The 27134-nt window shown below is 34.6% G+C and overlaps 1 protein-coding gene across 1 annotated transcript in view; it reads right to left on the bottom strand.

Moving 5' to 3' along the window:
* Nucleotides 1-27134, bottom strand: part of Lrp1b (LDL receptor related protein 1B) — a 1950158-nt gene that overhangs the window by 1027716 nt on the left and 895308 nt on the right. Inside the window, exon 4 of the mRNA XM_051166335.1 lies at nt 441-560. Within this exon, the coding sequence (XP_051022292.1) occupies nt 441-560 (120 nt within the window). The remainder of the gene's footprint in view (nt 1-440; nt 561-27134) is intronic.

Here is a 27134-nt window from a genome sequence, read left to right as displayed (position 1 = left end):
TGATTGTTTTCAGATACCTTATTAAATTTCTGTCATGTAAGCCTGCATACAAGTATTAAATAGCAATACACTTTGGACTGTAAAAGGTGTCTCAAGGAGAAAAAAATGGAAGCTTCATAATTGTCCCATGGTACTGTTGGGAAGTGTGGAAGCGATTAAAGAACTGAGGCCTAGTGGCTATTCTTGTGTCATCAGGACTGCTCTTGAAAGTGATTGTACCTCTGCTTTCCAGTTCTCCATTTGTTCATGACATAAGGAGACAGGCTTTGTTTAGTGTATATTCCTGTCCAAATGCTATCATGCTTTTAATTAGGGTTGGAAGCCCCAAGAGCTGTGAGCCAAAATAAAGCTTCCTTTTTAATTCACATACCTAATGTACTTTGTTAGAATAACGGCATGAGAACTAATACAAACAGAGTCATATTTCATAATATACTTGCCTTTACAGCTTCTCCCGTCTTCTGTTATTTCAAATCCATCCTTGCAGTAACATCTTGTAATATTTCTGGTTATTGCACATTTAAACTGGCAATTCAACTGCTGACAACTGGGTAGCAATTCTGTAGAGGAAAATAATACAATCTCTATAAAAATTTCACACATACAAATATTTAAATTTAAGCATCATTAATACTTAGTATAACTGACCCAAAATGGAAGCTATATCTAAATGTAAAAACATTGGTTTACATTTATTTGAAGATTTGATAACAAAATGTAGTGCTGAGCAGTGCTCAGCTTTCTGCTTGTTAGCATATTACTGTGCTCAAATAGCAAGTCTTTTCAAATTCTCGTAAATTAAATTATTTCAGGAGGAAAAGTGTCAGTGTGGAGGTTCATTTCCCTATCCATGCCTTCTCTATTTGACACTTCAATTGATTTTCTATCTTTGTAATTTACCAATCCATGAGTAACCTGCATAAAATCAATGTGTGTGCTTCTACCTCAATAATTTACTTTTCATTGGTCCAAAATATTCTAAAAATACCGGACATAATATACTTCATTATGTTTCAGTTCCTTCTGAAGAAATATAACACTGAAGCACAAGTTAGTGGATCCTCCGAGTAAATTCAAAGTTATTGTAATAAGTGGACAAGACAGTGGGTGACAGGAGGATGCATTGCACTGTTGTTAATTAGGGTAGGATTTATGAGACTTGAAAAACATTTCCATAGAAGATATGACTCTTTATCTGTCCTAAAAATATTGCTTTAATGTAATATAACATACAATTTTCCCATAGGGTGAATGATAACGTTTCTGAAGATTAAAGCTAAATGTGTCAAAGTATTGCTTTTTGGCATAAGTTTATTGGTGGTTTATAAAAATATAAAAAACAAATAAAATAAAACATCTGGATCATTCTCAATTGAACAATGGGCATTTTAGAAAGATATAACTATCTCTATTGTTCACTTAACTTAATTAATTTTTGTGGGCATTGGACTTCTGTAGACTGTGTACAGTTTACCCTTGTTCATTCAAATGCTGGTTTTTCCACTTCACTATATGGTTTCAGTGTAGGCATGGCATTGTAATGTTTATTATAAGAATCTTCTTTCTTAAGTTGTGTAAACTGGCCACCATTTAATCTCTGCTCTGTTAATGAAATGCCAACCAGCCAATGCTGAGCAATACAGAGAATTGGGTAGAACATTCAGGTCCAGCAAGGGAAGGAGAAAGAGAAAGGAAATAGGATTAAGCCATGAGGAGAGGACCAAGAAACATTGTGAGAAGTAAGCTAGTGCTAAGAGATGATTTAAAATAAAATATTAATGGAAATTTGGCTGAGAGAAAGCTTGACTAGCTTGGAGGTTTAAGATAAAGTAATTATTGCTCAGTATTATGCTCTAAGCTAATTACTTGGGTAAATATCTGGCTAAAGAAAAACTGCCGCTATACTAAATTTATATTTTATCTCACATTACTAATCATTCTACAACTTTTCAATTGCAACATTAGACTATTTCATCTGCCTCTTAAATCTCAAAACCTACTTCTTAATTTTCACTCATTTATGATACCATTGTTTCTTGTTTCTTTCAGAAAACTAAAGTGGTTAGAACCGAGTTTACTATTTTACAGTCCATATCTGTTCATCTGTGCAAATTCTTGCCCCCTGCCTTTCAAATTTAGCTTAGCTAATAACCAAGGCCCCACCTCCACCCCTGCTCTTCTAGCCCCGCCTCCTCTCTCCTATTCAAGGTCATTTTTCAAGTTGTGCTTCTCTTTCCATTTGGTCATTATTTTATCATTTATATTAGGTCTGGGTTGTCAAACTAAAAACTTATGCAATTTACAAACTTTTTGTTGAAACATAGCTAAACTCATTATTTCCATAGTTTCTGACTACTTTCATACCACCTGAGAGACCACAAATCCCACAAAGCAAAATGCATATTCTCTTGTCTGTTACAGTAGAGGTTTTCTGAACGCTACGCTAGCTCATTCTCAGGATCAAACATGCTTCTTATTTTCCCAGATTACAGATAAAGTCCTTAGACATTAGCTAACTCATCTCTACCATCACTATTGCTATTTTTTCCATTTCTTCTTTTTGTATTTCTAGGTGAGTATAACTATATACATAGCTACTTTCTTTGTGTATTTTACCTTAAACGTGATACATTAGCTTAACTTCAGGACTCATATAGAAAGTTCTGGTAACATTCATGCTTTTAAGACCACTGGCCCTTCTTGACCTTCATTTGACTTGACTAACTATCAGTTCACTCTGCTTACAGTATAACATGTATTTGGCTTTCCATCCATTTCATGGCCTATTTTGTTGAGGTCCATTTCTTCTCGTCTACCTAAGGTTGTAATGTGCCAAGGCAGAAACTGTGATATTTTTCTCTGTCTAGTCATCACTTGTGAACTCGACTGTTTGGAACACAAATGCTGTTCTTGAGTATGAAGGCTAGTTTTGCCATCATCAATTTATAGCTTTCATAAACCAAATAATTATTGAAACACTACATTAATTTTTTCTTTTTGAGTTATATACAAAATTTTTCATAATTTAGCTTCAACTAATGTAAAACACAAGTATATCTACTTTGAAGTTCAAATACTAGATTCATGCTAACAAAATATGAATATAAATATTATTAATTTAATAATAATAATGTGCCTATGCAATTTATCTAAACAATGATAATACAAAATATTGACTGACTAATTCCTCTAAAATCTTAGCTCTGTCTGGTTAAATTTAACAATCATGCTCTGAATATGAAATCTCTTTTGACCTTCATAGTATTTTAGATAGAGAAATTATAGCTACAAGCTAGACCAAGATTCTACTGTAACTGTGAGACAGAAATTTACTATAAGGACTGTCTTCCTGCAAATATGCCTAATAACTCTTCAAATTCTCATTATATGATTGAGGGTGGTATATAACTTCATTAAATGTGGGTCACTAAATTGTGAATCATGAGAGCAGTGCAAACTTTACTTAAATTTGCAGGGCACTTCAGTATGATGCTTCCTGAGCACTAATCCAGTGGTATGAACTTTAACATGGTTTTATATTCTAATATTTTTGTAGATTTATGTATTAGTTATGATAGAGCATGGTAGTGAATGAGTTAAGAAGAAAGGAAAACAATAAAACTAGCTGTAATGTAGGACAAAAGAATACATCAAAACAACAATTTTATTCATCCATGATTACAAAATGTAGAAAGCATCAGATAAATATTTGTGAAATCATGAATTCAAACAGACTTTCAATAGTAGGCTGGAATGATGGCTCAGTGGTTAAGAGCACTTGTTATGAAACCATGAAGACCTGTATTCAGAACTAGACATCTACATAACAGTCCATAAATAAGCTCACACACATCTATCATATTGGCTCTGAGGAACAGAAACTGGAGAATCAATGATGATTGCTGATTGTCAACCCAAAGGAAAAAATGTGAGTTTCAGGGAGAGACATTCCCATAAAAAGAAGGTGATAAAATGAGATGACACTCCTTTCCCTGACTTATGTGTGTGGTATACGGATAGGCAGATGCAGAACAGTACACTGTCTTGCTCCTATACCAAAGACACATACACATTTACATGCGTATCATTCAACACACATATGAACACATATATCACAATAAATACATGACAAATATGATATGTACATATAGAACAATAAAATTATCGAGAAGCATGCATGGTCCACTGGAAAGTTTCCAGCAAAAGGAGGATGGGCAGACAAGGAGAAAAAAAAAAAAAAAAGCACTGGATCTGGAAGGTCAGACTTTAAATTTAGTTTGCGGTCTAAAGTTAAAATATAGAAAGAAATCTAGGCTACGTTTGAATCTATTGGGCATTCCCTTCGCAAGAACATGTGTGTTTACAGGATGAGGGTAGAATATCATCTATCAATATAGGGGCTTGTAGGAAAATGCTAACTATCAGCTCTGCAAACAGATCAAAAGTGGCCGTGAAGAACAGCAGCATGAAGGTGAAATTCAATAATAGGCTTGTTTAATAAAAGCACTATGAATTATTGTAAAGTTATATATTTGAACTGCTTAGCATCTGTGCTTCATTATACACAAAATTATGACTACGTATATAATTATCAGTGCATCAACCCATGTTGTTAGAAAGTTTGTTGAAGCACTACACAAGTTCCATGCTTGATCATTATTTTTCCCAGCATGTCTTTTGATGTGGGAAAGTCACTGGCTCATTGCTGTCACCATAAGAGTTGGTCTCATAAAGAATCAGCAAGACTATCAATAACTACATAACAAAATCGAGGAATTATCCATATGAGAACACAGACCTCTAGACTGATCCCTTTTTCGTATATTGGCACAAAACATAACTTTGTCTTTCAATTAAAGAGAGCTGTTAGTATTTAAGGATTCAGTAAAAGTCAATTGATAGAGTTTCTTCTACTTTGATCAATTTTATGGAATCTTTTTAATGTTTCCACAAAAATGCAATAAAGGAAAACACTACCGGGGTAGACTAAAAGGAGATACACATACGCTATCTAAGGCAAGTTACCAATTTACAAATACTATGGAGCTTTGCAACATCTAAACTTTGAAGTTCTCATATTCACAAAATAGATATTTGAATTTGTATTACTAGAACATAGAAAAAATAAGATGAAAAGATGTTAATATATACAAACTCTGAGATCACTTTTATTTCTTATATTTCTTTTTACTTGTTGGTGCTAGGGTATTATATTGAGATAATAAAAACTGTGAATGAAGAGTGTTTTAACCGTCCTCCTCCTTAGGGATTCCAGGCTATGTAGTGCTTCGAAGATCAGGGAAATGTTCACTGTCAAGTTTCCACTAGCTTTTTTCTTCCTAGGCAAAAATAATGGCCATTTTCCCACATCTGGGCCATTTATCTGTCTTTGGGCAATAGTGTTAGTATCAGTAATCTTCCTTTTAGTACAGGAGCATAGTATTCCATTTTGTGAAAATATGCAGTCTGTTTATTTAGAAGCTGATACACATTTGGTTGTTTCCAGTTCTGTGTTATAAGATAAACAATGAAGCATGTTTTGTATAAATATAGATTGATGTTATTTGAATCTCTGATACATCATAAAAAAGTATTTCGCATCAGAAAAAAAGCTATACAATTGTTTCCAGACTGGCAAGTAGAGCCAGGCCTATTTTTGCAACTTTATGCTTTGTTAATCCACAAGCTCACCCTTTCTCAGCATCTGCATGTTTTTAAAAAAAGAAAATTTGAAGTACAGCAGCACAAGTTTTTACAATCTTCTTATCTATTAGCATTTTAAGTATTCTAGGTCTACTTTATTTCCATATAAATTTTAGAATCTTCATGTCTGTTCCTACCTGGATGTTATTAGAAGCTGTGCTCACTCTGTAGACTAAAGTATGCTATTTCTTAATTTACAAACTAAAATATATATATATATATATATATATATATATATATATATATATATATATATATATATCACTCCTTACTATGTGTTTCTGAGTTTTATAACTTTCAGAATACCAATGTATGTTATTGTATCCTCGTTTATAATTTTGAATACATGAAATTGTTTATTTAAATGAAGTCAAATTTAGAATCATGTTTATTTGTCAAATTTATCTTCTATGATGCTAAACTACATAAAAACAAAACCTACAAAATTTAAAGATTAAATAATAATTTTAACAAGTTAAAGATATCAGCAATGTAAAAAAAGAATATTATCATAGAGTGCAGATTTGAAAAGAAAAGTGAAAACTAAACAATACTACACTCATATATTTCACAATTTGACTTACAGCTTCCTTAACAAGATAAACTTCCAATTTTTATTTTTGTTTTAAATAGAATTAGTAATAATATATATGAGATATATTTTTCTCCAAAAGAAAACACTTAGGCCACATTATATCATAGAAGAGTATACAAATTTTTTTTCTTTCCCTTAGAATTAGAAATAGAAAAAGACTGGCTTAGAGATGTATTTTAGTGATAGAATATTTGTTTCCCAAGCAAAGAAAAAAAAAATAGTGTGGTGGTTTGAACAGAAATATCCACTTTAGACTCCTGTATTTGAATGCTTTGCCCATAGGGAGTGGCAATGTAGTAGTTGTGACCTTGCCGCAGTAGGCGTGGCTTTGCTGAAGGAAGCATTTCAGTGTGGAGGTGGGCTTTGAGGTCTCTCATCTGTTCAGGTTATACCCAGTGTGGGACACAGTCTACTTTTGCTGCCTGTGGAAAGGATGTAGAAGTATTAGTTCTTCCAGTGCCATGTCTTCCTGCATACTGCCATACTTCCCACCATGGCAGTAAGGAACTAAACCTCTGAAACTGTAAGCTAGTCCCAATTAAATGTTTCCATTTATAAGAGTTGCTGTTGCCATGGTGTCTGTCCACAGCAATAATACCCTAACCAAGGCAAATAGCAAAAGTAACAAAATAACAACAGCAAAAAGAAAATCTATGCAAATTCTTCTAGAAACGGGGCTTCTGAGAACATTTATGAGATGACAATTTCCTTAAGCACCACCAGTGAAAACAGAATTTTATATTGAAAATTTAACTGTTGCTCACATGGTACCATGCGGACCCTTAAACTTCAAGAAAGGAGATAGATATCTGCTTCTTTCACAGGAGGCTCACATTTCAAATCTTAGCAAAGTTTTGATTTTGATTCCTATGAAGTCAATTCTTTTGGGAACTTATTGGCATACAATTTTAATGTTTTATAAAATCCTCTATAATTTGTAGAGAGGTATGTAAATATGGAAACACCAACTAGTTAAGAAAAGATTTGAGAAACGTCAAGAATACCAAGTGCTGGTCTTTCTAGCAAGGCCAGAGCGTGCAGGAGTATCATGCAGGTTGTGTCCATTTGCTGTGCTACAATAACAATTATACAAATCCATTACCCTTGTAAAGCTAAGAGACTTATTTGCCTCACAGTTTTTGGGGGGTCAGTATATGCCTCATTACTAACTTAGCGTTAGTTACATAATGGCCTCATGACAGAAGGTGCTACAATAACCAGAGGCTATGTGAGATAGATAGATCACATTTTCAACCAGGAAACCAAATAAAGATTCAGGACACTGCTCACAGGCTTACAAAATTTTCTGTAATAAGGCATTTCTCCATGAAAACACAGTGTCCAACTGAGGACAGGGCCATGGATATCTTGAAGTTGTTAGAGCAGGCCACAACACTTACGACCAAGTTTGGAACCTTAATAGCATGATATGCTAGCGTTAGTAATAAAAACTAAACCAAATTAGAACTTTATCTTCATCAGGATATTGAACTCTGACTAGAGAGGAAAAAAATATCTCTAATTTTATTGCTAATGTTTAGAAAAATATAATTGTCAAGTATAAATATCATGTATACAGTAAGAAAGTTTTTCATGTTGAGGAGAAATGGATAAAAATATATATAGTTGAAGAAACCTATACTTACATACATTATAGAACACTAGTTACATATATGTAAAGCAAGGCTCATTAGTCACATGTGTGTAGCTTATGTAAAGAAATATAAGACAACGCTTATAACTTTAACTCCTTGGCTAGATTAGGGGAGGCAAGGCCACAAAAGCAACTCTTCTTTAATAGGGAATTTAGTTTTTCTAGCAGAATTTCTACTTATTTATAATTATTGAGAAATATATATAAATAAATCTGCTCAGAATGTGAAGAAGAAAACATCTCTCTCTACACGAGTTAACATTGCTCTTTAAAATCTGCAACAGAGACCTGATCCTAAAGTGGTCTTTGTGTGCTTAATACTGTAAAAAAGTTAAACAAACGAGCAAGCAAACAAACAAAAGCCTCTACTCCAGTGTTTGTGGAATTAACTGCATCATAGTTGATGCTGATGGGAGGAATGGTGGTATTGGTTTTGATAAACCAATTATATAGATTATTCATTATACAGCATGGGAGGAATAATAGCACGATCTGATATATGATATATATTCAACAGCATTGAATTAAAGTTCCCGATAAAACCAAATACTGATCTGTAGTCCCAAAACTTGAGAGAAGGAAATAGGAAGACTAACAGTATAAAGTCATCCTCTGCTACATGATGAGTTTGAGGCCAGCGTGAGGTAAATGTGACCTTCTCTCCAAAAACTAAACTAAATGAACAACAAATCAAATGAAAAAAAAAAAAAAAAAAAAAAAAAAAAAAAAACCTCTAACAAACATCTAGGAGTGAATTTGTCTAGAATTGGTAGAAGATCATGACAAGGTACAAGTCTTTAGTAATAAAAGTGAAAATTTAAATACGGTGGAGAAATATCTTAAAATAGAATACATTATTTTTATTTATTCTGTATTTGAATACATTGGGTAACCTTTCCAATTCAGATGAAAAACAACTTTAAGATTACAAAACCAACAGAAACTTATCATCAAAACAACTTTCTCGTGATGCTCTTAGATAGAACTTTTAAAAAATTCTTCCAATATATTTATACTCAGATTTATGATTCAGAAGAAAGGCTATCTAAAACAAGAACAAATGTGGTACTTCCGAAGAGAGAGAGGATGAGACATTCCAGGATACACCTCTGCAGCCTAGCCTACTCTGGGGCCTATAAACAGCATGGGAGGTCATGCCACCAAGGAATCTAAGAATGATAAAAGACCTCTGTTGATTCTATAGCTGATGTTGCTTTGGAGACCACACATAAACAGCTGCCAATATGCTTGTTCTAACAAAAAGGCTGTCTGTAATATAATGATAGAAACATCTGCAGCAGTAAAGAAGCAATTCCTAAGTCAACAATAGTCTACTTTCAGAATAAGCATCATGGACATCATCTCCATCCCCATTTCAGCTTGTACCAGCAGAAGTCCTTGCTTTTCAGAGACATGGAACCAATAATAGAGCAAAGCTACTTGTTATCCTTAGAAGCAGGAATCAGAGAAGACACTAAAAAAAGAGATGTCTGCTCTCTTTATCTTTAAGAACTACAGAACCAGTTGGATATTATGATATATGCATATGTATGTGCCTTATTTCAGATTGCTTAACTTAATATATGAAGGGGAGAGTTTTACAGTAAGAGATTGATTTATAACCTACCACACCTTTCTTTGACCTTTTCTTTCATACTTTGTTAGAGTTCATCTTGTATTCTGGTAGATGCTCTCCCCTTAAGGAGTGTCTATAATTGTTTTTTTTCTCTTAATCTTTTCCTTGAATTCAACATAATTCTAAAACCTGTTGAGTAAACATCTGGAAATATTCTGTTATTAATTAGAAGTTAAAACTAGAATCCACAGATGAATGAACAGACAACTGCACACCCAGGAAACATCTGGAGATAATCGGCTGCAAACTAGGGAAACACATTTGTAGACAATACACTTCACCCTCTGAAGACACACATATTCACATCTTGTTTTATTCCTGTGATGGCGGTGGTGGCTAGTGACAAAGTCTAATTGAAAATAATTACCTCTGGCAACCAGAGAAACTTCTGAGAGGAAAACTCCCGCCCAAAGAAAAGATCACATGATCCAATTATTATTTGGAAGTCCACAAATAGAAAGCCAATTAAGGAAGAAATTAATGTATTAAGCATAAATGTTACCCAGAAGGGCAGATTACATAAATTTGCATACTGAAAGGCAAACTAAAATTTCAAAACCTTGGGGACAAAATAATAATCTTACAGATATTACAAGGATGTGTAAGAACAATAAAATCTATACTTCTAGATCATAATAAAATTCAATTATTTTACACAAACACAACAACTCAATTTTATCTTTTCAATGAATGGATACAGTAAGAACATTTAAATTTCTAAGAATGAGTCACACTTTATAAAAATCCTAATTATTTCTTACCCATTTCTTAGGTCCATTATACACACTGTACAAAGATTAGAATCTGCTAACATGATGAAAAATAAAAATCTAAACACATTTTTTGATAATTCATAATAATATGGAACCAGTATAAAGGTTTATCAGAAAACTAAATATGAAATTACCACACACTCAAGTTCTCACACTGACACATTACGTACAGAGACAAAATAAATTCAATACATTAAAGTAATTCTACCTACAGATCTGTTTTCCTTGAAGCAATATTCAAAACAGCTAAGGTTTGGAATGAGGCTAGTTACCCTTCAACAAAGAAATGGCTGAAGAAAATATTACATACAGACACACACACACACACACACACACACATACACACAAACCAAAATACAGAGAGTCATTCGTTTTTAAGCTACAAAGGAGAATGAAATCCTTTATGTTTAGCATAGTTGAAGGGTATGAAGAAATTCATGTGTAGGAAAAAAAGATAAATATTTCAAATTTTCTCTCATATACAGATCATGAGAAAATACATCAGAAAGAAGAGAAGTTTTTACAGAAGAGAAAGGGAGATAGACAGAATTAGGTAAATATGATCTTTCCTTGATGAAAGCATGTGTGGATGTATCACAGGGCTTTTAGTTTAATAGAATAATTCCAGCCTGAAAAGGCCCTGGCTTCATAGTCAACACCATCATCTCAAGTGAAAATATTGGAACTTTCATAGTGAATACCACCAATTTATACAATGAGTGTTAATAATATCATATATAGAAGAATCGAAATATAAATAGATATTGTCTGCTCCATCTCTCAACTAGTGACATAAATTTTTGTATTTCAATCTTGTATTTTTTTGGGCACTGTTTTGATTTGAATTTTGAGATGATACTGATATTCTGAAAAATATGTTCATGATCTTGATTTAACATTTTAAACAAATATTACTTTTATTTCAATAGAATAAAGGAGGGGTGATAAGGAGGAGTCAGGAGAGAGGAGAGGGAAAGAAGGAAGAATAAAGAAAGGGAAGGAAGGGGAGAGGGAGGGAAGGAAAGGAATGCAGTGAAGGAGAGAAGACAAAGAGAGGAAGGAAGGAAGGAAGGAAGGAGAGACCATGGGAGAGAAGAAGGGAAGCGGGGAGGGAGGAATGGAAGAAGAAAGAGAGGAAGGGAGGAAAAGGAAAGAAGGAAAGAAGGAAGGACAGGTCCTCAAACTACTCTTGTAGTCTAAATAGAGCTTTTCTGTCTCTAGCCTTGCAAGATAAACATCTTGCTGACATAGCGAAGTAAAGAGTAAGCTTTTGGATTTAATTGTACAGTACTACATTAGAGCCTGGACACGTTGGCTTTTGGTTTTTAAATAAATAAATAAATAAATCTACTCATGTTATCTTGCCATGTGGCTTGATAAGGAAAACAGAGCCTGAGACTGCTAAGCTGCCATCTTAGTTCGGCTAAGCAAGGACAGTGTGCCCTGCTTTAACAATGAGCATGTACCTTTTTCTTTTACTTTATATATATTTTTTTTCATCTCCCATCAGGACCCATCTGTGTAGAAGAACCAAAGGACACCGGAAGCTGATTTCTTCAGATAAGAATATGCACATCTGAAGCTTTAGGAATAGTGTAATCTTCACCTACAGACACACAGTCAGTAACTAACTGGGTCAATTTTGTCAGAACAAGACTTTATTAGTTTGTGTATTTAATGAATTATTTCGATTAACATACTAAATACTGCGTTGACTTCAAACATTTGAGTCATACCAATTTTTTCGTCTTTCTTCTCCTCTACCAGGCTTCCTTTCTGCTCCAGTCTGGATGCTCTTCTCTTATCTAGTAGTCTCTACTGCTTTCTTCAGACCCATTATATCAGTTTCATTACTCTTTCTCTCCATTACCCATCCCCATTCAGATATCTTTCTCTCCTTACTCCATTCCCTTTCTAGTTATGGGACGTACACAAGTATGTGTCCATGAATACACAAACATGGATGCAAGCACACTTATATAATATTAAATCTAGGTTCTATATATAAGATAAAATGTGGAATTTTTTTCTTTTTGACCTATGTGTGTTTTGTTTAGAATCATATTTTCCAAGCTGGGTGGTGGTGGTGCATGTCCTTAATTCAAGCACTCGGGACGCAGAGGCAGACAGATATCTGTGAGTTTGAAGTCTACAGAGTGAGTTCCAGGACAGTCATGGCTACACAGAGAAATTCTGCCCCCAAAAAAATAACACATACTACATACGTACGTACAACATACGTATGTACAAAAATACATATTCGTATCCCGGTTGTATTTATTTTCCTACAAATGCTATGATTTTTAGTTGGTCTCTATGAGTTGAGCATGTGTGCGGTATTTTCTTTAACCACACATCTGGCGATGCACATATAGGATGGTTTTCATTCCTGGATATTGTGAAATATGGAGAAATCGACGTGGATGACAAGTATCTTAAAAGTGTCTGTTGGCTTAGAGTACTTTGAATAAAAAACAAGAGTGGAATGCCAGATCTTTGGTAGTTTAACACTTAGCTTACTTGAGGGCATTCATATTGGTTTTGGTAGTGGTGGCCTAATTTTGAGGATGGAAAATTTTATCTTTCTACCATATCTTGACCACCATGTTGTTAGCTGTTTTCTTGATGATACCAATTCTGATAAGAGTGACTTGGCACCTCAAAACAGTTTTAATTATCATTTCTTTTATGACTGAATGTGTTAAGTACTTTTCAGTACTTACTGGCATTTATATTTTTTGTTTTCATAGATGTTCAGTAAATATGTTAGACCACAACACTTATTCAATAGAGTGCATAAACAGCATTACCAAAGTTGACAAAGGAAATAAATAAAGGACATACAAATAAGAAAAGAACTCAAATTGTACCTAGTTGGAAAAAATATGATTTTATACTTAAATGACTCAGGGTACAATGCTAGAAAATACTAGACATAATGAGCACTTTTAACAAAGTAGCAAGATAGAAAATCAACATACAAAAATCTATATATCAATAATCAATTTGTCTAGAAAAAGATCTCATTCAGTAGAGCTTTAAAAATTCCTGGAATTGAACCTAACAAAGAGCATAAAAGATTCTTCTAAGAAAAGCCCTAAGACACTAAAGAAAACAATTGAACAGGATCCTTGATGCCTGGAAGCTATTCTGTGCTCATGATGGGCAGAATTCTGTCAAAAATGACTACAATACTGAAATTGATCAACATAGACAATGCAATATGAATCAAAATATTAATGACATTCCTCATAGACTTAGAATAAAATCTTAAAACTCAAGTGGAACCACAAAATTAGCCAAAGTAATCTTAAACAAGAAAAAAACAAACAGAAAACATTGCCTAGCAGTACATTATATCTCACATGTTAGTCATAGTACAAACCCAGTCATGACTGAAGAGATGGCATGAGTAAGTGCCTGTTGAATAAGCATGGAGACCAGTGTTCAAATCTGGATCATCCACATGAAAAGCTGGGCATGGCCACATGCGCCTCTAATTCCAGTGACAGGAGGATAGGACAATCAGAGGGACTTTTCTGTCACCAGCTTATCCCCAGGATGAATGAGAGACTCTCTTTCTCAAAAAGTAAAGTAAAAGGTGAAAGAGCAGAGGACAACTAAAGTTCTCCCATGTGCATAGGTGAGCATGTGTGCATGTGTGCGCATGCGTGCGCGCGCATACACACACAAACACACATGTATATATGTATATCAAACACAAACACATATATCACCTACACAATATAATACAAACATACACATGTATACAGACATATGCCACTCAAATACACACACACACACAATATCATGCAAACCTGAACAACAAACAAACAAGAAACCCAATCTTGGTATTGGCAGAAAAACAGATATATAGATCAGTGGAATAACATAGATGATCTGGAAAAAAAATCTCCATGGCTACAGTCACCTAATTGACAAAAGTGTCAAAAGCTTACTAAAGAAAAGTCTTTTGCAAAACAAGCAGGAAAAATTGATTTCCATCTGTTTAAGAACTAAACTAGATCTATATCTTTTACTTTACAAAAAAAAAAAAAAATTCAAATTTGATACCAACTTTTGCCTTGAAACTTTGAAACTTCCAGGGAAAAATAGCTAAAACCTTTCATGACGAAGACATGTGCAAGGAAATATGGAAGTACTTCAGAGCAAGGTTATAATTCGAAGAATTAACAAATTGGATTCCATGAATTTGAAATGTTTCTGCATGAGAAATAATCACTGTGTTGAAGAGAATATTTACAGAATGGAAATAAATATTTGCCAAGAAAACATCAGGCAAGGCCTAATATCTAGGAAATATAAAGATTATCAAAATGAAACATACACCCATACACAAACAGACACTAAAGTCATCAAATCAATGAATAGGCTTTTCAAAGGGACTTCTATTCTTTCAGTATTTTTTTTTTTTCAAGACAGGGTTTCTCTGTGTAACCTTGAGTGTTACACACTTTGTAGCTCACTTTGTAGACCAGGCTGGCCTGGAACTTACAGAAATGCACCTGCCTCTGCCTCCTGAGTGCTGGGATTAAAGGTGTGCGCCACCACCACCTGGCCTCAATTTTTCATTTGTTCTGCTAACAAGACTGTGTTTTAGCACTGCCATTTTGAGGGATGGACTGTTGCTTTGTATTTATTAATTGCTTGCTCCCAAGATTCTTACTGTTTACAAGTATTGCTGTATAACCTTGCCTCCCTATTTGACCAATAAATGGCATGCACCTGGTAGAGTAGAAGGAAGGTGGAGAGCAAAGATTTGTAGGATTCAGGGAGAGAAGCATCTTGGGTAGGAAGGAAGAGAAAGATACAGAAGGAGAAAGAAAGAAGAGGAGATAGTTTTGGACAGAAGCACATGGCGGGAATGGTACAGATCCTCACTGAAATGTTTTAAGTATACTTTATTCTTGATGTAGGCCCCTATCATATCCAGCTTCCAAGATTTCAAGGTCCTATAAGATGGAGCAACCACGTTGGACTCCATGCCTTACAGATGTCAGAGTTTGAGGACACCCTTTCTGACCCTTCACACCTAAAATACAACAATACATGAACTTTGTAATAATGAGAGTAAAACTTGGCCAGAAAATAAAATGATGAAGACACATTATAAAATCTGAAATTAAACTGGACTACAAAGAAAATGTTCTTTTTATAGTAAGCATGCTGAAGTGACTCACAGATTAGAAAGTTCCAAATGGAGTTCCAGTCTTTGCTTGCATTTCATTCTTACAGGGACATGCTTTCTGATTTGTGTTTTTATGAATTTACTTGATGGTATCATAATGTTATTCATTTCAGTTTTATTATTCAATATTCATACTCAAGATATCAGTGTCTAGACAGGGTTTATTCAATACTGTTTGCATTTCCTAGTTCATATGCCTCAATTTTTGAAACACATTTCTTTTAAAGATTAAACTTTTACTTTAATTTTCCCAAAGCCATATTTTCATTCATAGAGAACTTTTGTGCTTTCTTTTGTGACAGCAAATGATGTCTTGATTGATAGAATCCAATCACTGTGTTGAAATAATGCATTTTTTTTATATTTGACATTAGTGTGTTTTATTTGCTTTATCTTTTATATGTAAAAACTGGGACAGACTATAATGACCTTCAGGATTTTACCTGGGCCCATAAAATTCATTTTCGACTGTAAAATACAGACTGTAGAAAAAGGTCTAAATATTTTATGTACCAGTTGAATTTAGTAAATATTCCCCATAGAGACACGAGGATTACATAGTAAATTTGATATAAATATGTAAATCAGCACAAGTATGTACAAAGAATGCAGCACACAATGCAGAGTACATTGCTGACAGATGGATTAAATGATGTTAATAATAATTATTATAAAGCATCACCCTATTTGATGAGATCATATAAGAGTTTTTCAAATAGAGTAAAAGAATAATTATACTATGATTATTAATTTTGTTATATACAACCCAGCCAGTAAACTGGCTTAATAAAAACATTGAGGCTATTCATAAACATAAGCATAGTTAGAGCATTTTAAAACAAACTGAGTAGCACAGAAGTAATTTTAAAAGTTGTGCAGAGTAGTGATTAAAATCTACAATAAAATCAGACAATAAATATATTGTCTGAACCTGAAAGCTAGTCCTGACACTCTGTGAAGTGCACTGAAGCAGTCTCTGTTTTCTATCTGTAATGTGATCAGAAGAATATTAACCTTAAACAGAAATTTTGAAGAAAAAAATATAGATCTTAGGAAATACCAACCACTTATCTGTAGAGTATATTTAGTTATATGTAAAGGTTAGTTTTGTATATGTATAGTGCCTATCAAAATTCCTTTGTGAAGAGTTATGTAATGATATATATTCAACAAGAAAACAGACAATTAGAGAGAGAGGTGCATTACCCATAATTAGAATTTGCTGCTGTATGTTATTATAATCCAAGACTCTGAATTTTTGGAATATATTTATTAGTTGGGTGGCAGGAGACTATAACTGAAACCAGGCCAGATCTCCTTTATTCCAAGAGCATTGAAGCGATCAACTGTTCCTACTTCATGAGTTGTTGGAAGGACGACAGGATGTGCGTAAACATTATAATTCTAATAATACATAAGAGTTAGTCAACAGAATAAAGAGATAACAGTCTGCAGCACTCTAGGACAGATAGGATCTACATTTTTAGACAAAATCTGAAGATTGATAATGAATGTAATGAGTACATAAGAATGCAAAGAGGTAGACTGATAGAATAGCTCACATTCTTGAGTAAAAAAAAAAATTAGGTTTTGTAGTTATCACCATGACTCTATGTGGAATTAATAAAACCCCAAAATAGATGGCAAACCTGTGAAGGATTTTTGCTTAATTTGAAGCTGAAAGATCTACTTTTATTTGAGGTAAGGAGACACACTTTAAATCCGATCTTTTGAGCTGGGAAAACACACCTCTAATTGGGCCATGCTTTCTGCTAGATGCCTTTAGGACATGGAAGAAGGAAGTTTCTGCTCTTTGCTTGCTTGCTTCCACCTTGCAGCAATGTCTAGTCCTTCTGTTTCTTTGGTATTCTGTCAGAATTCCGACTAAAGACCAGCTGAGATATCTAGCTTCATAGATTTAGTAACTACTGGATTCTTGGACTTTCCACTCATAGTCAGCCATTCTTGGATTAGCTAGATCACATCACAGTCCTTTAGAGAGAGATTCATTCTATAAGGTCTCTTTCTATAGAGAACACAGACTAATGCACCTTTACATGATTTGTGTATGTTTATGTGTGTATAGTATGTATGTATATATTCATATGTGTGCATATACATGTGTATGTATACACATGTGTGGGGGTATGCAATGGGATGTGTGTACAGAGATGAGAGGAGAACTTTTGGCAGTCAGTTCTCTCTTACAATGTGGATGCCAGAAATAGGAAGAAAGTTGTCAGGCTTGGTGCCAGTGACATTATCAATTGAGCAATATTGTCAGACTCTTGTGGTAGTTTTAAAAATTCAAGCACACTCCTTTCTATAATAAAAGTACTTTGCCCCATAATTATATGTTCATGTAACTAGGGATTTTGTATTTCTATAATTTCCCTCTTCTTTGAGCTCTAATTTTTCATGCTCAAATGAAATATAATCATATATGTAATCTCGAATAACCCACCTTCATACATGATTATGAAGCAGATGATCATATAAGAATATATGTTGAAATTAATGCTCCAAACTAAGTTGATAATTTACATCAGTATTAATTATAATGACTAATGAACAGTCTCTAAATGATTCAGAGAAATGACTCTAATAAAAAAAGATAAATGTAATATATGTTCACTTAATAATTAGTATAAAGTTATGCAGGTGTAGACACTTTGAACGTGTTTGGGATGGGAAAGTGGTGCAATTATACTTTAATTTCAAAAATTTAAAACCTTTTTTTGAAGGCAATCCTCTTATCATTATTTGTTACAGAGTAGGGCAGGACAGAAAAAGAAAACTTGGGAGCAATAAGAAACACTAAGGTTTTTTTTCTAGTTCTATCCAAACCTACTACTATAAAAACTTTCTAAAATGTATCTAATCACATCCATGAAGTGAATGAAAACAGTTTATTACAAGACATGATTATACTCATGAAGCTAATTAAAAGCCATTCCCAAGAATGAGCTACTTCTTTTGAAGTTACTCAGATAGAAATATGGAATGGCCTTTTGAAGACACATTTACAGTACCAATCAGGTGGCAGCAGCCAGGAAGGCTGGCGTGGGGCTCTCCAGAAGGCCATATATGCTTTGACTCAGCATCCTATATATGGTAAGGTTTCTCTTATAGCCAGGATCCACAAGCACAGGAATTAAAGGGATGAACTCATTAATACCACTAGTGTACTGTGAATTTAAGTATTGATGATCTAGGCATTTTTGGTTCTAGAGCAAGGAACACCCCTACCAGGAGGCATGACAAACATTCCATAGAACTGGAAGTTCAGGCTTCCTCCAGACCACCACTTTAAGCTTCTAGTGCTCTTAAAGCTACAGAACAAAAATGTTAGGAGGCACCAGAGTATGTGAGAAAGTCGTATCACACTCTCCCCTCAACTGTGGAGAATATTCTGACCATTGTCTAGATCTGGGAAGGGGTTTAAAGTTTACCTCCTGTATTGTCCTTGGCTGGTGCCTTAGTTTGAGCGGGACCCCTGGGCCCAAATCTGCCTATCATATTGTTCTACTTGTAGATTTCTAGGACCCTCTGGATCCTTTTATTTTGCTGTTCTCCCATGCGTCTCTCATTTAGAGTCCCAATAGGATGCCTTCCCCTCTGTCCCAGTTTCCTGGTAAGTGAAGGCTTTCGTGGGACATGCCCCTTGGGCTAGTATGCAGATATAAGTGAGTATATACCATTTGATTCTTTCTGCTTCTGGGTTAACTCACTCATTATGATCATTTCTAGCTCAATCCATTTATCCACAAATTTAGGGAATTCCTTGTTTTTAATAGCTGAGTAGTATTCCATAGTGTATATGTACCACAGTTTCTTTATCCACTCTTCTACTGAGGGACACTTAGGCTGTTTCCATGTTCTGGCTATTATGAATAAGGCTGCTATGAACATGGTTGAGCAAATTTTCTTGTTGTGTGCTGGAGCATCTTCTGGGTATATTCCAAGGAGTGGAATAGCTGGGTCTTGAGGAAGCCCTATTCCCATTTTTCTGAGATAGCACCAGATAGATTTCCAAAGTGGCTGTACTAGTTTGCATTCCCACCAGCAATGAAGGAGTGTTCCTCTCTCCCCACATCCTCGCCAGCATGTGGTGTCGCTTGAATTTTTGATCTTAGCCATTCTGATGGGTGTAAGATGGAATCTCAGAGTTGTTTTGATTTGCATTTCCCTGATGACTAAGGAGGTTGAGCATTTCTTTAAGTGTTTCTCAGCCATTTGATACTCCTCTGTTGAGAATTCTCTGTTTAGTTGCCTCACATTTGACCATGTCCCCTGGAGGGGGAGACCTGGTGGCACTCAGAGGAAGGACAGCAAGTAGCCAAGAAGAGACTTGATACCCTATGAGAATATATAGGGGGACGTAATCCCCCTCAGGAACAGTCATAGGGGAGGGGAATAATGGGAAAATGTGGGGGGGGGGAGGAATGGGAGGATACAAGGGATGGGATAAACATTGAGATGTAACAAGAATAAATTAATAAAAAAAAAATTAATAAAAAAAAAATGTTAGGAGGTGTGACTGATACAGATTATCATAGGTAAGATAGATTTGCTCCTTTAAAATGGAGGGGGAAAAAAGATTATATCTAGTCCAGGAGATCCTTTCAGGTGTCCTCAAGTTGCTACCATGCCCTGTGCGTAAAGTCAACTACAAACTAAAGCAGCCTGATCTAAGTAAGATTACAAAGGGAATGAATGAAGGTATGGATTACACCTCCAGAAAGAGAGCCAAGACCTAATGAGGTGCTTGCTGAGAGTGCAGGAAAAACAGATTGAATAGGAGAGGAAGGTGCTTATGACTACCAGATAAGGCAACGTGAGCATTTGTAGAAGCTTGAATTATAAGTGACATGTGAATTTCTGTCTTATTTGGTTAAAAGTACATTTGTACAGATAATTATGCTTTCTTTCTTCGATTTCGTTATCACAAGATATAAGATCAGTTGAAATGAAGGGATATATTCTAAATTTTTAATGTGTTTCTGGTTGTACGAAGGATACTTATATCAAGTTCAAGTTGGACATAATTATGATCTTGCTAAATACATAATGTTTTTGCTATTGTATATTGTGTAGTTGTGTAATAGTTAGCCTTTATTATGACCCAGTTTTGTTTTACTTTGTAAATTGATCACAACATAAGAAGATACAATTGTGTGTCACATTGTCAAAGGGTGTCATTGTGATTGCTATTTTTGGATGTCAACCTGTCTATATCTGAAATTAACTAAATTCAGAAATGGAGGGAACACTAGTGATGGAGCTTTGCTTCATTTGAAGTAGTAATATTCTCTTATAATCCATATATTTGATGTAGAAAGAAATATCTTCAATTCAGATTATTTAAGTTTGGAAATCTCACCTCTAATCAGAGACACACCTAATGGTGGAAGTGTATATGTCCTATAAGTGATTATATAAACATGGAATAAGGATGTGCTTGCTATTACCTCACTAGTAAGTCCATTCATTCACTGTCATTAGCATCTACTTGAGAATTTCAGTATATGCTGAATATCACTGAGACATCCAGACTTGTGGACTGAGCAACTACTAGGTTCTTGTACTTTCTGCCCACAGCCATCCATTGTTGGATTAGCCGGACTAAAGCCTGTAAGCCATTTTAATAAAGGCCCTTTCATCTACAAATGTATCTATATATCATTTACATATCTCTATATAATATTAATATATCTTTATATTTATGTAGAGATTTATTCAATAAGATATGTTACTCTGGAAAACCTTGACTACTATACCACTAAGCATTACAGGCTATCAGGAGCATAATCAAATACTTTCTAATGGGATATATGTTTTTCTATACAAGATGAATCCATATTTGGTTCTGTTGTTGAGCTGAGGACCTATGGCTAGCTTAGAGAGACTCCAGTAGAGAATCTACTACTATTTTTATTTTAAATTGAAATATTATTATGTTCATTGCCCACACCCAATGACACCAATAAAGTAAAACTCCTAACCATCATTATACACATTTCTATTTGAAGTAATAGATAATCAACAGAGACCTGCAGATTAATGAGGTGCAGAGAATAAGAGACATAAACTGAACACACACACACACACACACACACACACACACACACACACATTCTTCTAAAGCTTTCTTCAAAGATCGTTGCAAAACAGGGAACCATACATGGTGAGGGACTACAAGGAAATAGTATTTTCAGTACATGATAGTGAAGGCACCTGTAATTTACAATGATTGTTACAGTGTGTACAAAACGTCTGCACATTAAACAGGGTCAAATTCCACTGCATGAAAGGGAATTGGGTACAATGTTACACCTCCTATCTAAGAAGAAAGCTCACTTTTCTATGAAAGTTAAGTTCCTGCATTGTGACTGAAAGGCCATACAAATTTGCCTTAATATAAAAAATAAAATAACAACAACAAAACCAGAAAGTTGAATGGGAAGGGATCTGAGATGAGCTGGGAGAGGAAAGATGAATATGCTTAAAGCACATTGTCTGAAAATATTACAGAAGTAATGATAATAAAAGAAAAATAATGGATGTGTTGTGTTTGAAAATGCCAACTAAAACCACTACTTTATCAAACTACAAGGGAGTCAATGTTTCCTTAAACTAAACTATTAGAGAAAAGTGTACTTATTCACTCTCTTGTGAAAATACAAGATAGAGTGTGTATATGCTTCAAATTACAGGATATATTTTATGTATAGGCACAGAAATTTCAAAATAGTTTAAAACCATCTTTCATCCAACATGGATACCCACAGTGTCTCTGCCAGTGAGGAGGAGTGTACTGAAAATTAAGAACTTTCCCAAAGAAGTCTATTACCACTTCCATTCTTAGCAGTGAATTCTATGTTTCTGCTCCTTTAAATAAATCTATACTTTCACTACTACTGGAAAATATGCTTAGATATAACTGGAAAATGTGTTTAGAAACAAAATTGAAACGGAAGTAAAGTCAGTATATGATTTATGATTTTTGAATTGGATGAGTTCATGTTCCAATGAAGCCTGAGATAAAAACACTGCACCTTCATTTGGTGACAGGCACAACTCTGCTGCACAGCATCGTATGTTGTGGTAGAGCAGGTGCTTTTGGTACTCAGCCTCATGGTGCTGAATAGAACATCTGCCTTACTACATCTCAGGGAAAGGTGAAAAATCAGTGGTCAAAAATTAGTTTCTACTTAGTGACAACCATTTTTTTTTCACCAGTATAATATATTAGTACTGCAAGTTAAACCACTATAAGATAGAGCCTGCCCGATTTATATATTATGATAATTGTTAGTGTAAATTATTAGTTTTTTCTAGTAGTCTGAAGAAAAATCTTTGAGAGCAGTCTATGTTTCATCTCATTCATATGCCTAGTATGGTGTCTGCCTTCTCTAATTATCCACTCTTCAATTATTCAATCTTACCCATACATATCTGTACTGATAGCTTTTGCAGATTTTGGAAATGAAAAATGAAGAAATGTATTATTATAATACCAAATGGCATGTATTGTCATCATGAGACTGTGGGCTTCAATGGGAAAGAAAATGATGTGTAATTTGTAAGGTTTTCTGAAATTTCAGAACTGAGAGATTCCTCTTATGTGCAAAATTATAATGCCAGTGAAGTCAAGAGTCACAAAAAAGAACAACAAAATGTTAGGAAGGATCAGAACTGAGAATGGGCATGGTATAATCCAAGGAATAAGAAATATTTGCCTGAAAAATATAGATTATAAGATATGAGAGAAAGTTTAGGGATTCCACTAAGCTCTGTGAAGAAGCTTAGATACTCTTCGAAGAGTAATAATAGTGAACCAGAAATGCAGATTAGCAGCTTCCAAATTGAGAAAAAAAAATGACAGAGATGGTTTGCTGCCTGAACAGTCAACCAAAACTCTCTATAATGTTGGAGCATCATCTTCAGCTTTCTGGCACAATATATCTGACAGACATATTTGTGAGGCAGGAACTATTGAGGACTTGCTTACCCTGTCTTGGCAGAGTTTGCCAAACATAATTAGCCAAAACACCATTAATGTAACATTCATATAATCCCTGGCTGTATCCTCATTCTTTTTGTTGTATTTAATTTTTTATATGTAATAATATAAATGTGTATGCCAAAAATAAAACAAAATCTTTGGGAGAAAAAAGAGTAATAAGAAAGCCATAAAGAATGGATAATATCCCAGGTTAAAATTCTAGAGAAATGAAAGTGCAGGCAATGAAGTCTTTGCAGATGTCAGAGTTTAGACATACACTTCTAAAGAAGGGATAAAATCTGATAGAAATAAAAGGATTTGGATAGTATAATTGTAGGTATCTTTACTGTTTCAGCAATAATAAATTTAATGTCTTTTCCATCTTTGTAACTATGAATTCTTGGACAGATTAGGCGAAGATACGTGCTGAGAATGAAGAAACAGGTGGTACAAGGAGAGGGCATCACAGAAAATGAAAATGTTACAAATTATTAGAATGCAGTACAGTCATGTAACACTGGATGTGAAAGTAGATGTAGGGTTAACCAAAAATTACACATTGTTTTCAGTTTCCACAATTTTGCAATATATATTTTTTTTTCTTTTCACACAGAAGTTAATAGAAATCTTAAGTTAATTCTTTAACTGGTTAATTAAGGATCTAGACTGAACATTGAATGAAGGGATCAACCAATCAACATTAGTTAGAGGGACCCCTTGCATTAAGAATTGTGTTTTACCAAGGGAGAGTGCCAACCCCTGATGCTATTAATGACACTTGGCTATGCTTGCAGATGGGAGCCTAGCATATCTGTCCTCTGAGAGGTTCTACCTGGCAATGGATAGAAACAAATGCTGAGACTCATAGACAAACATTGGATGGAGTGCAGAGTGCCTCGTGGAAGAGTGCGGTGGGGAAGGATAGAAGGACCTGGAGATAAGAGGAGCTCCACAAGACCAAAGAAACCAACTAGCCTGGTCCCAGGTGCACTTGTGGAGATTGAAAACCAACCAAACACCATGCATGGACTGGACCTAGTCTCCTACACATACATATGGCCAGCTTGGTCCCCTAGTAAGAGAGTTCCTCTGACAAGGCCTCTATTGCGTGGTTTTGGACCACTTCCCTTTGGCAGGGCTGCCTTGCCAGGCCACCAAGGAAGAGGATATGCTTAGCCCTGATGTCACTTAATATGCTGGGGTCGGTTGGGGAGGAGGGTCTCCCTTTCTCTGAGGGGTAGGGGTCTGTGTAGAAGCTAAAGTTGCAGGTGTTGTGGGATAGAGAGTAGAGGATGGAAGGCCTACAATTGGGATGTAAAGTCAATCAATAATTTTTTTTAAAAACATTTATGTTTTAGTGGAAAAAAATAGTGTCACAGGGCCCAAAGTACCCAAGTTGGATCTAACCTGAAGACTAGTTTTCATGGTACCAGAAGGCAACAAGAAAATTTCTGAAGGAGAGAAGCAACCAATAGTACTACACAGATAAGATGTCTATGAATCAACAATGACCAACGTGGCCAATAACCTTAGGGATACCATAACAGCGTGCATACCTTGACAGTAATGAATAGCTTTCTATTTTGACTTAAGACCCACTCAACAAGAAGGAAGTATTTCCTGGTACTGGAAATCTAGGCAGCTATCCAAGGCTAGAGAAATCATGAATCTTGAGCAACAACTTATAATGACCACTTAACTAAGACAGCATAATCCCTAACTACATTCTAGTTATTTGTATTTCTGTTCATAAATAAGTATAGTCTTCATATCTCATCAAGGAAACTTCTCTACAACAGAGACCATTAAATAAAACCAAAACTGATCAAAGTACAATGTTGTGGAGCCTAGTCCCAACTAATACAGCTATAAAACAACTCCTGTTCCTAAGGCTCTGGGATCATTGTTCAAAAGGGAGAAAGAATATTGTGAGTGACCGAGGAAGGTGGAGCTTGTTGTAAGACACTGTATCCCAGAAATATCACAAGCTAAGCCCATTAACTATCTCCAGTATGACTGCCTAAACATGACCTGACAAAAGTATATTGCAATAACATGCTAACATGCACAGGGGGAAGCCCATTGGGCCTCAACCCTAGACAAAGTACCACAAGCAAATAAAGAGTTCTGAGTGTAGGAAAATAGTCACCACTAGAGAAGAACACAATAGCTGTTATCCAACGCTAAGCAGCTATCCTTCAAAACATATACCTAGAACTAACACAATATCATCTGAGTAGATTATACTTATGTATTTAGGAACACACAAATACTAATACTAATTATAGGGAGGGGTTATAGATAAAAAAAAAACAGTCTATATAGGAGGATGTAGAGGGAGAGAAATGGTTCAATTATATTATAATCCAAAGTAATAGATCTATTAAAGTTATTTAAATCTAGTTAACAATAAGGCACCATGGAGAATGAAATAATGTCTTAAATATAGCAGTAATCTCGGAAGATTCCTCCAGACAATGTGAATTACAATTGGGAGAAGCTACAATATCTATGAGGATTATAAAGTGTAAAGTTTCTGTGACTGTGTGTGGGACTGAGAGAAAAATAATGTACGTTTATTGGCATTTTGTCTTTGTCATAACTACATATTGATTTCATAGATATAAACATTTCTTAGAATTTTCTTATAGACATAGGTATGATTGGTCTTCTGTTTTCTCTGAAAATGTGATCTTCATTTTTTGCAACAATAAATATAATATTTAACAAAAGTGACTGGAATAAGCAATTCTTGTTCCTTATGCTAATGGACACATATACAATGTTTCAAAGTCTACACATGGTTGTTCATGGAAGGGAATATTCTCTTCCTGTGCTAAATCACAAGCAATCAAGACTTAAATGATGACTTACATGATGTCTATATGTAAAACCTATCTTCCTTTCCTAAGATGAATTCTTACATATATTACATATATATTATATTGAAGGGTTTATTAAAATCATGTTAAGAATTTTATTGCTGCTGTATTAGCTAAATTCATAAAGTTTAATGTATTTTCTTTGTTTTCAGTGTCTGTGTCTGGTTCTGACGTTAGTCTTCCCACCATCAAAACCTTAATTTGCCTGTATTTTCTTTGTCAATTTGTCCATTTCAAGTTGTCAATTTTGTTCATAAGCCTTACTTGCCATAATCTATTTTCCTATATATAGATAAGCTTGCCTAGCAAAATTTACTGTCATAAAGCAAATTTTTTATACCTGGTAGCCATGTGTGGCTGCGGAGAGCTTATTAAAGTTTCTAGTTAAGGCTGGGGAACTGAATACTTTGTGTTATTTGTTAATTAACTTTAATTTTAAAAGCCACAGGACTGAGGACACCTGTGTGGCAAAGCCAACAGTTAATCCTGTGTTGGCAACTTGTCTTTCTTTCGCAATGATGAAAATTTGGGTTTCTAGTTTGTCAGCATTAGTTCAATTAGATATTCATTTTCATTACTAATTTCAAAGAACCAGAGTTAGACTGGTTATCATTTGTTACTGCTAGTTTGTTTTGGTGGATTTGAGCTACGTTCATTATTTTATCCCTTTGCCT

This window comes from Acomys russatus, chromosome 24 (assembly GCF_903995435.1).
Source record: "Acomys russatus chromosome 24, mAcoRus1.1, whole genome shotgun sequence".
Classification (NCBI taxonomy): domain Eukaryota; kingdom Metazoa; phylum Chordata; class Mammalia; order Rodentia; family Muridae; genus Acomys; species Acomys russatus.
This window is presented reverse-complemented; position numbering and strand designations above follow the sequence as displayed.